Below are 14,294 nucleotides of genomic sequence, written 5' to 3' on the forward strand. Positions count from 1 at the left end.
GGCGGGAGCGGCCGCCCGGCCCCGCCGGCCTCCCTCCCCTCCGTCCTCTGCCGAAGTAGTTTCTCCGTTCCGGGCGGCGGGTGTTTGAGCGCTGAGGGGAGCGTGAGGGGAAATGGGGCCCGTCCGGTGGGAGAGAGCGGGAGGCGCTTTCCTCGGTTCTCCCCTACGGCTCGGAGGGGTAGTGGAAGGGAGAGCAGCTGATGACTAGATAGCTGTCGTCCGGGAACGGGAGTTGTGAGGAAAAGTACTAAAAATTTCCCTTTTCTGACATAACGCCCGTGTCCGTGCAAGTGGGACAGAAGGAAGAAATCCGGGGAAGGATCGTTTTTCCTTTTGTCGCTGACTCTTCTCCTATACGAGAGTTTGGACGCTTGCTGCAGTGCTGAATTGGGACTCCAGAATATAATTTGGGTTTCGGGCTTGGCTGTAGACCTTCTGTGTGAATGGGCCGGTCATTTCATCTCTCTGCTTGGATTTACCTTTTGGGGGTTCTTTGGTTGGCCTGAGTTGGGTTTGTTTGGGTTTGGTTTAAATTAAAAAAAAATAATGAAACGGATTCAGCATTTTGGTGAGCGGTCACAATTAAATGAAGCTAAATCCAGTCAAGCGAATTCTATGTCAGTTTAAAAAGCACGTGTTCCTTTGACTGCTGTCACTATGTTCTTGCCCCGCTTGTATGTGTATTATTTACTTAATATATTGGGATATGTGTCGCTTGAAAGAGTTTATTCTTTTTCTAAAAACTCCTTGTGGCTATTTTTTGCCTTAAAAATTTATTTGTATTTCAGTTTAAATTCTGGTATGGATTTGTCACAGAATGTTCTTGATACTTAGTAGATCTAAACCCATTAAAGCCAAAATGATAAAACGTAGGCTTTGTGTGGGGGAAAAAAAAAAAAAATCTACAATAAGAGTTGAATCCTGAGAACCATGGGTTTTTTATAATGTCTGAATGAATGACTGAAAATACTGGATTCTTCTGATGTCTGTTTTCTGGATTATAAGCATAAACTAGGTGTAAAAAATATTAACAAATACCAAGTCTGAGAAAATGCTGGAAATCTGATGGTGCTCTGCAAACTTTAGGAGGGGCACTTCTGTGGCTCATGTTTCTTCCTTCTCTTTCTTTGTATAAAATATTTTTTAAAAGATATTTTTGTTACAAGAACACGCATGTTTTTGTTTCTTGTCCAAATTCTAGCTTTGAAAAAGGCAGTTTAAGAAATACTTAGTCACTGGATGTTAGGGGTCACAACACGTAATAGATTAATAGTGATGTAGTTGTGATATCTTTAAAGACGGGGAAAGTGAGGAAGTCTGCCAGAGACTCGGAGCAGTTGCTGAGTGTGTCAGTTCTCTTTTTAACAAGATGCTAAAACTTTAAGATAGTGTGAATGTGAAATAGATATGATTTTTCCTTTATAGACAGTTTTGAATCAGTAAAACTTATGTCTTAGAGCTTTGTGTCTACTGATGGCGAACTCTTGTAAAATTGGAGCATATAAAATACTGTTTAGATGCTAATTGTTACTTTGTGCCTCTTACAAACAGGACATACTTGCATGACTAATCATCGTTCTTGTGATCTGATGTCAAGTCATTCTCAGGTTTGTGTGAACAGAACAGCATCATAATTAAGACAGTGAATTTCATTTTAACTGTCCTTGCTTCATTCTGTATCTCTTCAGTTCATGTTTTTTGTGTACAAATGCTAGCAGGAGGGATAGCGATTTGGTTGTGGCAAGGGAGATGTGAATGGATGCTCAGATATAAGTGCCGGGGTTGTCAGTGAGAGGCCAGGGTGGAACTGTGTATGTGCTTATTGTTTCCATGTTCTCCCTTTTGAGTGCAGTTGTATTTTGGAATGTGGGGAGGAAGCTGGTCCCTACCCCTGTAGGTCTGAGCCTCTCTTCCTTGCTGCTTCTGGAAGATCTGAGAAGTTTTAAAAAGCAAAACAGCAACAGAAAAATTAATCCCTGTCCTTCTGGAGAAGAGGGCAGAAGCTTCTTTGCCTTTTATGAAGTAAGATCCATGGTGTTTTGTTTCAACTCCTGCCCTCTGGACCACTCTCCGAAGCACTGATAACAGGTACTGGGCAAGGGCGTGTATCAAGGACACAGGGTGTTTGGGCTGGGCTGAGCAGGCAGCCCGGATGGACGCCCTTGTTCTTGGGTGTGTGGAGTGTGACTGGATTGGGGTCAAGAGCAAGGGGAACAAGGCGTGCATCGTCAGTTCATGATGCTCTTGTGTGTTTAAGGCTACGCTTATTTCTTTGGTTTGCTCCATTCCCTGTATCCTTCCCTTAAGACATGAATGTAACGCATTGTTAATCCAGAGTTAGTACAGTACCAAAATTAAAAACTTGGTCATAGAAGAGTCACATGCCCAACAAATAGCTCTGCTAGTGATGAGCTGATAAGTCCTAGACACAGGCAACATGCAGCCGTGTTTTCCAGTGCCTTTGAATGGTGGCATATAGACAAAGGTTTGTCTGACAGTCAGACATTGGCATTCTGTGGAACACGCTCTGTTGTTGCGGTGAAAGTGGTGTAAAGTACTGCTCGATGTGCTCTTTCCTCTTACTGGTTGTTAATGCTGCAGAATGCAACAGTGACCAGAGTCTCCCTGTGTGCCTGTGCTCCTACAGCCTGTGGAATGCCATACTGAGATGAGTGGCTGAAATCACTGCAAGGGCATCTCTCTTTCTTATTCATGCAGTTAAGAAGAGAGGACTTAGGGTACGGTCTAGTCAGCACGTCTCTTCTTACAGTGATAGTTTTACAGTTACTTTAATTAGTTCTCCAGCATTTAGACAGTGATGTGATGAATGAAGATGGAATGCCTGCCGAGCATTTCCAGTTACCATTGTTATCTCTGGAGCTGCATGCTTGCTTGCTTGATGCATACTCGAACTTCTGCTTTCATGGATTTTTAAAATTTCAGTTCTGATGAATCTAAAATTCTAAGAGATGTACAGTATTGTGGTACAAATTTCTTTGTTGATAAAGTTTTTCCTGTTGGTTTTTATTGCAGCTGTGATTAAGTTAAAACTGAGTTGTGGTAAAAAAGCTTTTGTATAGTCTTGCAACCTGCTGAAATGCTTCTAGTAGAAAACGAACAAAGACAGCTTTTCTACCTCATGAATTTAGTGAGAAGTACAACTGGCAACTCCGTTTGGTTAATGAAGACAGCGCTTGAGACGTTCGGAAAGATAACTGAAGTACACAAAACCTACAAGTTCATTCAGGCAGTGTCTGTATGATCCTTGTCCATTGGTTGCAATTTCGAATATTTGGTTGAATCATAGCATCCTCTTCAAATAACTTATTTGCCACCCTTTGTGCTATACAGTGAATTGTCTGGTTACTTGTTCTAGTTGCTGTCTCAGAGGTGCATAAAGTGCTGCAGTACAGATACAGCTCTACAAACCCCCAACCAAGCACCATCATAGACAGCCAGACGGTTTAGAAAGGATGCTTCTTACTCCCTGCATTTTTACTGGATTGTTGCTTCTTCCACAGCAGATTTGGCTTCTGATTTAAAAAGAGGGCTAAACCATGCATTCCCTCCTCCTCTCTGCTTTTGAGCAGCAGAGAGGGTTCAGAGGAACTGCTGTAGAACAGTTATCTTCTTGTAAGCTGTTGACTCTTTTTAAGGTGGAGATACCTAGTTTTTCAGAAGTGAGCTGGAAATCCTCATTTGTAGTTCTGCGTTTTAATCAGTTGTTTGCTCTTACAGAGACACTTAACACTTCATTTCAAAAGGCTTCAGGAGATGTTTGTAGAAGTAGTGTAAGCAGCTCTAGAAATAACGACTTCTAGTTCCTTTCACTGTTGAAACATATGCTTGCAATACCCAGTTTTTGCTTTATGAAATAAAGTATGTACATTCCTCATGTGCATCACTGCAGTTGATTTCCAGTCATTTTTATTTTTTGCATGTTGGGATATTATGGTAACCAAATGCTTAATTTTGATATATGGTTGAACATTAAGCTTGTGTTTCAGGGTGTCTACTGGGAGGTGGTACAAGAAGAGGAGGGTTTTTTCCTAGCTTGTTTTTTTTATTCAGTGAGATGATCTAGAGGAACCTTGGTGTGTGCTTGCAAAAGGTTGTGGTTTGTATCTTCAGATGCCTTGATTGTTAGTAATGATCTACTACTTGTCTTGGAGCACTTGGAGATATCTGTAACAGATATCCTTGGGTTTTGGTATGGGACTTAATTAGTAAATGCTTAACCATCTCAAGAGCATATGTAAGCTTACAAAATAGAAAAAGGGGGAGGGAAGGTAGATGGAGAAGGTAAATGAAGCAGAGCTAAGGAGATTGGGTGAGGGAGTCAAGTCAGATAATCAAACTTGCAGAAGATTCCCAAAGTTGGTGCCTGTAGTAAGTGAATAATATCTGTCTCTTCTCTTTGATTTGTTTTGGTGGTTTGTTGTTTTTTTTTTTCCCTTCAAGACATATGGGTAAAGATGGAGGATACCACAGTGCTGCTTTCGCAGGCATCCTTCCTGATCCTTGTTCTGACTTCATAGGATACTGTAAAGAGCGAAGTCTTCTAGGAGAGAGGGGTATCTTGTGTTTTAACAGTAGTCTTTGATTTCACTGTATTTGTAACTGCTTCTGCTGGCAGCTGCATTATGATGGCTGCAAAGTGTGTGCAGAAAGACACTTTCTGCATATGGGGGAGATGGATTTGGTGTTGGTTTTTGAAATAAAATAATTCTGCTAATGAGGGGGTGCTTTGTGTCAAATCAGGCTAGATAATTGTTCCTAATACTGCTTTTGCAATATGAAATAGTTTTCATGTGGTTGGTTGGTTTGTTTGTTTTTAAGAATAATGACAAATTATTCTTACTGAAAGATTTTGTCATAATAAACTTACTTTGAGAGGACCATTAACAAGATTGTATGTTTAGACACAGGGGGTTTTGCTGAAAGAGTGAAAAGCTTATGGTCAGAATTACTAGCTAGCTGCAGCTTTCCTATTTGGTCTTGTTTGGCAGAAAGGGAGTGATGCTGATCATCAATTTCTGTCTTGTTGAATCTTCTTAAGACATTTTTTCTGATGATGTCATTTTGTACAAGTTCAAAAACCTGCATGTCCTGTTTCTTCTTCCATTGTTTTTCTATGTGGAGTTGGCTGGATCTGTTTTGTCCTGTTGAAATTAGTGTAAGTAAAGTATTGCCCCCAAAACTTCCAAGTTGTTCCTGAGAAATTCCAGATCCCTGACTATAAAGCAAACTTTGTTCAGTTGCCTTCTGGTTTTTCTTCAGTTGTGTTCTGTTTGGTTTTTTTTCCTTAATGTCTGTGGAACAGTGAACTAACATCTATGAATGTCTTTATTTCAAGGAAACACAGAACAGACTGCTGATTCCTGTATTAAAGAGTCTTCAGGTAGGGGAAAAACACTGAAAAACTAGTTGCTATTCCTTGTGGGTGTAAATACAACAGTTTATTAACAATGACCTTCTCTGAATATTGCTCTGATTTAAAATATGCACAAGTTACGGTGTCTTGGTTCTTTCACAGTAAGAAATTGTCAGAAAAGGAAAGATGCAACTTGTATGTATTGAATTTTATTTTGACTAATGGGAAAGACAGTTTTGGTAAGACTTGAACTTAAACGTTTTTATATCCTTGAGGAGATTCTTCTATTTAAATTCCAAACCTATGCTGATTCTTATTTCTGATGGATTTCATGCTCTGGATGTGTCCAAAAGATTCACCAAGGCTATGTCATGTAATATAGGGGGAAATTTTGCATCCAGTTCTGTAGAATTTTCTGGAGAAAGCAAAATTTACATGTGAAGGGCCATTAAAACCTCTTCTTCTTTCTTGCTAGTTCATAGGGCATTTCTTTGACCTGGTTTCTCCAGCATTGTGTTCTTTTGGGGGTGCGCATATCTAAACATTGTCTAGCAAAAAAACCCCACACCTGCACACCCTTTGCCTACTTAGTAGAAAAAGGACAAGAAAACAGATTGATGACTAAACATAATATATTGCTTTGTTCCTTCTTTCCTAGTTGTAATTGCTTTTTAATTTATTTTTTTATTTATTTATTGTAAGCAAGTAGAGGAGCTTCTGCCCAAATTTACTGAAGCAAGCAGCTATAAAAACCAGTTGAAAAGCCAAGTATGTGATCAGGGTGTGTCATCTGTGGAAAAGAAAGGAAGAGATGTCTGCCTTGCTGTAAACAACAATTAAGTTTTTAGGAACAGGAGGCAATCACCAGTCTGAGTTGGAATTCAGGACCCTGTGTGGCACCTGTATGAAACTGTATGTTTCCTTGGTTAACTGATATTTACATATACATGTATGGTCACTGGGGAGAAAAGGAAGAGAGTTTTGTATTTGTTTGTATTTGGTTCTTTGGCTAAACTGGTACAATTGCAATTGTAGATGTCGTAACTAATTGGACTAACTCTACTTGAGTACAATCTACAAAGCTTTTACTATAAACGAAGAATTAGAAGTTGGAAGCACTTCCAGTTCTGTGGATTAGCTGCAAAGCTTTTTTTGACCCAAAAGAAAGTCAACAGCTTGAGTCAACATCTATGTAGAATTTTGATTCCATATTGGGATTTCAATTCCATATTGCACTAGTGTAGTTAAATTTACATTTTCCTTGGCTTTACCAGGTTTCTGCACTGAAAGGATGCTCTGAATGCAGTGCAGTTTAGTAGTATCTTCCATAAAGTGAAAGGGAAGGTGGCACTGGGTAGCAGGACTGAATGTAGAGAGGAGAAAGAACAGAAAGGCAGCAATTAAAACTTTTCTTATCATATTAGTGCCTTAGGTTCTATAGATGCAGAGAGGAAAACATAGCATGTGTGTGGAAGGAGATGGGAGACAGAAACACTGCAAATCTTAGGTCTAATACTTTAATGTAATATGACAGAGATACTTTAACTGTAGCAGCAGCAACACCACTCTCTTCCACCCAGAATACTTTTTTTCAGAGGTGTTGTCTTATTGTGCTAATAAGAGTGTTGGAGCAGACCTGTCTTCTGGTGGCTTACTTTGGAAATTTGAACTCCACTTTATGCCTGGTTTCTTTCTTTTTTTGAGTGACTTTTGAGAATGCTGAAGGCTATATGCAATGCAAATGTAAAATAAGTCCCAGTTTTGCAGATGTCATGGTTTAAGTCCAGCCAGCAGCAAAGCACCATGAAGCTGCTCGCTCACTCCTCCCCCCCACCCCTGTTGGCATGAGGAGGAGAAAATATAAAGAAAAGCTTGCTGGTCAAGACAAGGACACAGAGGGATCAATCGTCAATTATGGTCACGGGCAAAAAACAAACTCAACTTGGGGAAGAACAAAAACCAATTTAATTTATTATTAATCAAATCAGAGTAAGATAATGAGAAATAAAACCAAACCTTAAAACACCTTCCCCTCACCCCTCCCTTCTTCCCGGGCGCAGCTCCACTCCTGATTTTCTCTACTTCCTCCCCAGCAGCATGGGGTTACGATCAGTTCATCACACATTGTCTCTGCTGCTCCTTCTTCCTCCTCACTTTTCCCCTGCTCCAGCATGGGGTCCCTCCCATGGGAGACAGTTCTCCATTAACTTCTCCAGCATAGGTCCTTACCACAGGTTGCAGTTCTTCACAAACTGCTCCAGCATGGGTCCTTTCCATGGGCTGCAGTCCTTCAGGCACAGACTGCTCCAGTGTGGGCTTTCCCAAGGAGTCCCGGCCATCTTTGGGGGCACCCCCCTGCTCCGGCGTGGGGTCCTCCCTGGGCTGCGGGTGGGCAGCTGCTCCCCCGCTCCCCTCCATGAGCTGGGGGGGACAGCCTGCCATCTCCCCATGGGCTGCGGGGGCATCCATCTCCTCAGGCGCACCTCCTCCCCCACCTTCTTCACTGACCTCGGTATCCGCAGAGGGGTTCCTCTCACATTCCAATCCCCCTGCTCACTGGGGGTTCCCCTTCTTAAATCTGTTCTCCCAGAGGCGCTACCACCGTCGCTGATTGGGTCGGCCTGGGCCAGAGATGGGTCCAACTTGGAGCCAGGGTAGCTTCTGGCAGCTTCTCACAGGAGCCACCCCTGTAACCCACCCCCCCGCTACCAAAAACCCTGCCACACAAACCCAAAACAGCAGACAAGCTCAGGAGGTAGCCTTGACTAAAAATGGTCTTGTTTTTTTCTGTTTGGGTTCTGAGCTAGCTCAAACTCAAGTGAGTTTCTTTTCACAGTTGGTGAGATCAAGTCATTATCTAAAAAGCATTTTTTTTGTCTGTTTGGTAAATGCAGTGATGGTGGAGTTCAGAAGACTACACTTTGCCTTCTCTGTGCTGCATGTGTATCTTCCCTTAGTCAACAGCAGTAGTGGGTTGGTTGCTTTGGTGAAATAAGTTGGCTGACCCATAAGCTGTATAGAAGTGGTCAGCCTAACAGCCTATTTTATTCACTCCTTCAGTTCCTTCCTCCCTTCCAACTTTTCAGTGAGTGTTTTCTTTGCCTCAGGGTACTGAGATACTCAATAACTGTGTTCTGACCTCCTGGGTTTGCTCAGGAAGGAACAGAGACACTGCATTTGATTGAACAGTTGCCTAAGACTTGCTTAGTTTTCTTCTAGCTGAGGTGTTCAAGATGCTTGGGATTACCAACTTGTTCTAACTCTCATTTTATTACTTAACTTCATTCTAATTCCTCTTACTTTTGACTTTTTATTTCCTCCCTTCCCTATTAATATTTTCCTGAAATGCCTTGTTGCCCAAACATAAAACAGCTGACTAGGCAGCTTAATGCTGCAAAGTTTATGTTGTTGATGGGTGGAGGTTTAGACCAGTTTAAAGGAAGGAAGCTTAGTACATGTTTTCATGTTCTCATTGGTATAACTCACCTGTTTGACAGATGGATGAGCTATTTGATACACTGTTAAATGTTAAGGACCAGGTTTTTTCTTGCTTGTTTTTAACAGCTAGAATATCAGGGACATCTACTGTGTTACCCAGACTGTAGTAATGTATGCTGAGGGCCAGGCATCAATAGGCTTATTCATTCTGTTCTCTCTCTGGTATATGTTTCCACCTAGTACCAGCAGGTGTATCACTTGATATCATTTCAGCTACTGTGATGAGGTGGCTTAGCTGAAGGGCAAACATTTCCTTCTCACTTATGGCTAGTGCAATCATAAAATTCTCTTGGAATTGCTATCGTCTGCATGTTGCAAGGTTATACAAAGCTTAGCTATAAAGTGAAACCTGAGTTAGTGCTGAACTATCATAGAAATCTAGATCATAACCAAGCAGGGAAAAAAGTGGAATGAGTACCTGAAGTCTGATGCAAGCTGTGAGCTCTGTGCTAAAGAAAACAAGTATCGTGGTGCCGTTGCTTCCAAATAATGGTTTAACATACTGGATGGTGTCAAGCAAGGTGCTATGCCAGAAATTCTTTATTCATGTAAAGAAATAAAAAGATTGTTCTTGGAGGACTCGTATGCTAAATAAGAGAGTATTGTTCCGATTTTTGAATGCTTCCTTGCACTTTGTATGAGCAATTACTAAACTTCCTCCGTACTGGCAGGAAATGTAGCTTTCCTCACTTTGTTTTGTGTGATCTTATCCACCTTATACAGAACAAAACTGGGTTGGAAAACAACACTTGTATACAATATACTGCGTGTACTTGATTCAAAAGCTGCAAAATTTTCCAGGGCTTAGTTTTTTTTCATCTCCCACATCCCTCCACATTGCACAGCACGCTGACACCCTGGATGAGGAGACCTCTAAAAATGTCTTGTCTCGAGTATCATAAAGGTAAGCTTTTGATTGAAGTGCCTGGGCAGTGTGGTGGGCATGTTTTTACTGGATTCTATTAGTTCTCAGAAGAAGGAACTCTCCTCTGTGCAGCTGTCTTCTCTGAGATGTGAAAGTGACACCTCTTTGTCCACTTGCCCCCCCCCCCAATTGCATTTTTTTAATAGAAAACCATTGTTTTCTGCTTAAATCCCTCAAACTAGAGTTGGAATTGAAGGGTTTGTGGAATGTAAATTTGGAATAAAAATTGTTGGAATAATTTTTGTAGTTGGCGTATACTGCATGCAGATCCAGTGTGCTACTGCAGAAATAGTTTTATCAGCAAAATAGTTCTGTAGTTCATATTTAGTACCATTGAAACTGTCATTAATTAGTATATGTATATCACTGTGTTGAAGTAGGGCTTGAGTGGCACTTTGGTGTAATTTAACCTGTCTCCCTCTCTTTGACTGAAATTCAGATAGAATGCACTTTTTGTAGGTGTCCTTCCTGTTCATTGTTGTAAATCCATGATGATTTGATTGTGTTGAGTAACTACAATGGTGGTAGAAAGTTTGGCATACTTAAGAGCTGTGTTCGGTAAGATCTTGATAGCTCTTTAAGTTCAGCAAAAGACAATGAATTAACTAGTTTTTACTGTATAAAGAAATTCAAGAGCCTTTACAGGCACTTTTTTCTCTCTAAAAATAGTCAACTTCTTATCTTTACCTCCTTGAGTAGTAGTTGGTGGTGGTGTGGTTAATTGGTTGCAACAAAATAGTATAGTAATAATTGTAGGGAAAGTTTTGTTACCAGTCTTTGAGAGTGTTGTTTACGATTGGAAGCTCGTGACTTTTATATGCACAACTTTAAAACAAACGTGGGTTTTCTTGTTCTGCTTGTATATCACATGCCTTTTCAAAATAAATATATTGACAAGAGAGTATGGTGGACGGGTAGGTAACTTTGTGATGTAAAATTGTGTGTAGTGCTTACAAAAATACTGGTGAGTTTTTAGATACCACAATTTATGAGACCATGTGGAGTAAGGAGATGATGGGTGTGGGAAGAGGGGTGGATTTCCTTTTGGGACTTAAAAAGTTGCTTCCCAAAGTGCCTTGGTTTCTACCAGTAGATCTTGCATATGTGAACACAAGTTGGTAATCAACTACGTAAGAATCTTTTCTAGTTATACTGGGCAGTTGCAGAACTAGATGTTAGAGTAACGCTTTGCCTCTAGACAAAAACAGTTAATGCATGCTGTTTAGAATAATAATAGAGTAATAACAAATGACGTGAACCTGCTTATTTGGAAAAGCAGAAGCTGAAATGATGTTTCCCAGGCTTTGTGTTTGGACAGGCTAATTCTTCATATTTTCGTACGGAAGCTTATTTTAAAACCATGTGAGCTGAGGTGGTAACAGCAGAAGGATACATGTCTTTCTGTACTTCTAAACAATTTTACTAGCATTTGAGCTTGTTTATATAGAAATTTTCCTATTTCTTTCACTGGCACCAGCTCTTATACAGATTTTGTTATTAATGTAGCAAGAGACGGAAACTTGAAAAAACCTCAGTGATGCAAACAAGGTTTTTCTCTGAAGGGGAATATCAAGATTATAGATTTGCCCCAGTTGCGTTCAGCTTGCGAAAACTCTCCAGTTCAGGAGGCCTACATGGTAGTATCTTATGACACTGAAGTTTAGAAGACATTTTGGGAAAATATAAGGCCAATATCAAACATCAAGCTGTAAAGAAATAAATGGAAGTGCTTATCCTGGTTTCGTAATGCTACTGTCTAATCCAAAGTACGTGGATTGATGCCAGTCATATTTTGGCCGAACTACTTTGATTTTGGATTTCACTAAGAAAGATTAAAATAATAGCTATAGTAACTGCTTTGGAGAAGAAAAATTCTTGCAGATAACCTTCTTGGGGACTAAGACCAGCAAACTATTTTTTCCCAAGGTACATTAGGAGAAGAGTTGTGTGTACGCATCCCTGTGTTTCTGTGATGCCAGTGACTTCTTTGAGTGTATTTTTGCAGACTCTCCCACAGCTTCTTGTCTCCCTATTGGCAACATTAACTTTTCAGTTATGATTTAACCCAAACAATTGTTTCATGGTAGGGTGTTAAAGAAGTGTTTGCCTTTCCTGGTGGGACTGTAAGCTTAAGGCTGGAGTCTCAAAATGCTGTGGCTTGAGACGGCGCTCCTCCAGAACATCCTGCTCATCAGAACGTCCAGAACATCAGTGCTCCTGATTACATCATCTTGGCAGTCGAGCGACTGAGACACACACAAGTTTTGGTATCCTTGTTGCTGTCGTTTGAGTTTTCTGTAACAATTGGTAATGGTTTTTATTGTAGCCCTAGTATGGTCCTGGATGCCAATAAGAACGTTGTTTGTTATCTGTTATCAAACTGCTGTGCTCTCATGTGAGAGTTGCACTTAAATTCTTTACTTGAAGAGTAAGAGCAGTCATGTTTGATATTGTGATGGCTTTTTTTTTTAGTCATTTGTGACTAACTAGATGCTGAACATACTTGCAGAGAAAGGGTTGCAGGATTTAAAAAAAAAATAGACAGAATTCTTCCTTTGAATTCAGTATTTTCCTAGTTTGTCTTGCTTCTTACAAAGATGTGAAGCCTCTTAATGTTTCATGTGTTTCATTTGCCTACGTCCATGCATTGTTTCTTTTTTTCTCTGCTTGATTTTACAGCCTGTTTTTTTCATCTTTTTGGCTGTATGGGACTATTATCCAATTAACTAAACACTTTGATGGTAATAGTGCATTGATGGAAGTGTTGTTAAGCAGTGGAAGGGCTTACAGAGGTGTATGTAGAGAATGAAATTTAGGGAGCATTAGGATCTAGTTGATCTGATTCTCAAAGTGCTAAGGAGTAGTGACAACCTCTTAAGAAATCTGTTCTTTTCTGGATTAGGGCCATTCTTTTGCATGCAGATAAGCATGTTACATCTTTGTTCAATCTGTAAATACAAAAAAATCTGAGGCGTTTAAGATAACTGACAAAAACCCTTGTGGCAACAACCACCCACAGCATTTCCAAGTAAAGGATCAGTCAGGTGAATCAGTAATGCAATAACATGAAAAATGTGGGCCAATATTTTCAGCAGTAATAATTCTGAAACAGTTGGCATCTTTGACATCTGATGGGTTAACCTTTGTACTGTGGCAGTGTATTTGTGTAACTGTGTATTGAATTATACAAAGGGATGGAGCTAGCTGAAAACCTTCCCCCAAAAAAGAAAAGTGTTGGATGGTTTTTTTTTGTTTTTTTTACTCCAATCATCTAATAACCTTACTAAGGCACAGTGCAGGCCAACTGGTTGAAATGCATCTGTGGCAGAAAAGTTATGTTTGAACTTTGCTCTGTTTCCTTCTGACCTCTTTAGACAAGCAGTGTGGTGTTCTTTTGCCATATATAGTTTTGGTCATTTTATCCTAGCATGCCTCTTCAGAAATGATTTGGTAGGGAACAAATACTGTAGTGAGTCCTGTGAGAGCAATCAGATTTTCCAAAGCAGTGGTTGGAAGCTTGTTGGCTGGGAACTGATTAATAGATAAATGTCTGCAACACCCTTGAAATACTACAGGATCAAGTTTCTGAATTGATCAGAAGTGGTGATCAGATGACTCCATCACTGATCCACTTGCTTATGAATATTTAAAGCGGGGCATCCAAACAGTTGAAACACTAAAAATAACATACTGCATACACAGAGCGTACAGGCTCATCAGACCTGAGCTCTGTTATCTATGTGTATGTCTTAATGAGAGAAAATAAGTTAAGTGACACCCAGCAATCTTGTCAAATCCAGGTGATTGTAACTAGTGTTCAGTTTATCTAGTTTTTGTGACACTTATGCTGTTTAGATCTTGCAGGAAAAGTTGAATCAGAATTCAGCAAAGTATCCTTTTACCTGAGAGTGTTTTCCAGATGTGAGTGAACTACAAGGTCTATGCTGGTTTGAGACTTTTTAGATATTGAAGGGGCTGTTTCTGCGTGTCACTAGCAATGTCTGAATCTGAATCTTGTTTTGTTAGTATTTTGGATTACACATTGTCATCTGTTCTGCTTTTCTCCTCCTGTTCTTTCTCTACATGTTGGTAATAAAACTGCTGCTCTCTCCCACTCAGCACTGTCCAGAGACAGCTTTCAGCCCTGAAATATGGAATATATCTGGTGCTGTTGTGCTATAGTAGGCTTTTTAATGGCAAGTCATTCGGTAGGGAAAAATTAGATTCCATAAACCCAAAGTGTAACTATGACATTTTGTCTGCATTACCTTTGTCAGAGAATCTGAGTGTTAGTACTTTTTTGGTAAGGCTTTAAATAGAATGTAATCCTTTGGTGTGTCTAGGAAAGATCCAAATGGAGACACTGAGTGGCTAAGAGGTAACTCCAGAAAACAGCTGTTTGCCTCTACCTACTGTGGTGCCCAGTTGCTTTTATCCACATTTTATCTGAATAGCCTGAAGTACATCAGTGGGAGTAAATATCTTGAGGATCAGATA

General features: G+C 40.2%; 1 protein-coding gene across 1 annotated transcript in view; it reads left to right on the plus strand.

Annotated features, from left to right (window-relative positions):
* The first annotated feature begins 1,554 nt into the window (after nt 1-1,554).
* Nucleotides 1,555-14,294, plus strand: part of IPPK (inositol 1,3,4,5,6-pentakisphosphate 2-kinase) — a 31,570-nt gene continuing 18,830 nt past the window's right edge. Inside the window, exon 1 of the mRNA XM_010569249.1 lies at nt 1,555-1,607. Coding sequence (XP_010567551.1) covers nt 1,563-1,607 — 45 coding nt within the window. The 5' untranslated portion in view covers nt 1,555-1,562. The remainder of the gene's footprint in view (nt 1,608-14,294) is intronic.

Source organism: Haliaeetus leucocephalus, unplaced genomic scaffold (genome assembly GCF_000737465.1).
Source record: "Haliaeetus leucocephalus isolate CR32 unplaced genomic scaffold, Haliaeetus_leucocephalus-4.0 Scaffold265, whole genome shotgun sequence".
Lineage (NCBI taxonomy): Eukaryota > Metazoa > Chordata > Aves > Accipitriformes > Accipitridae > Haliaeetus > Haliaeetus leucocephalus.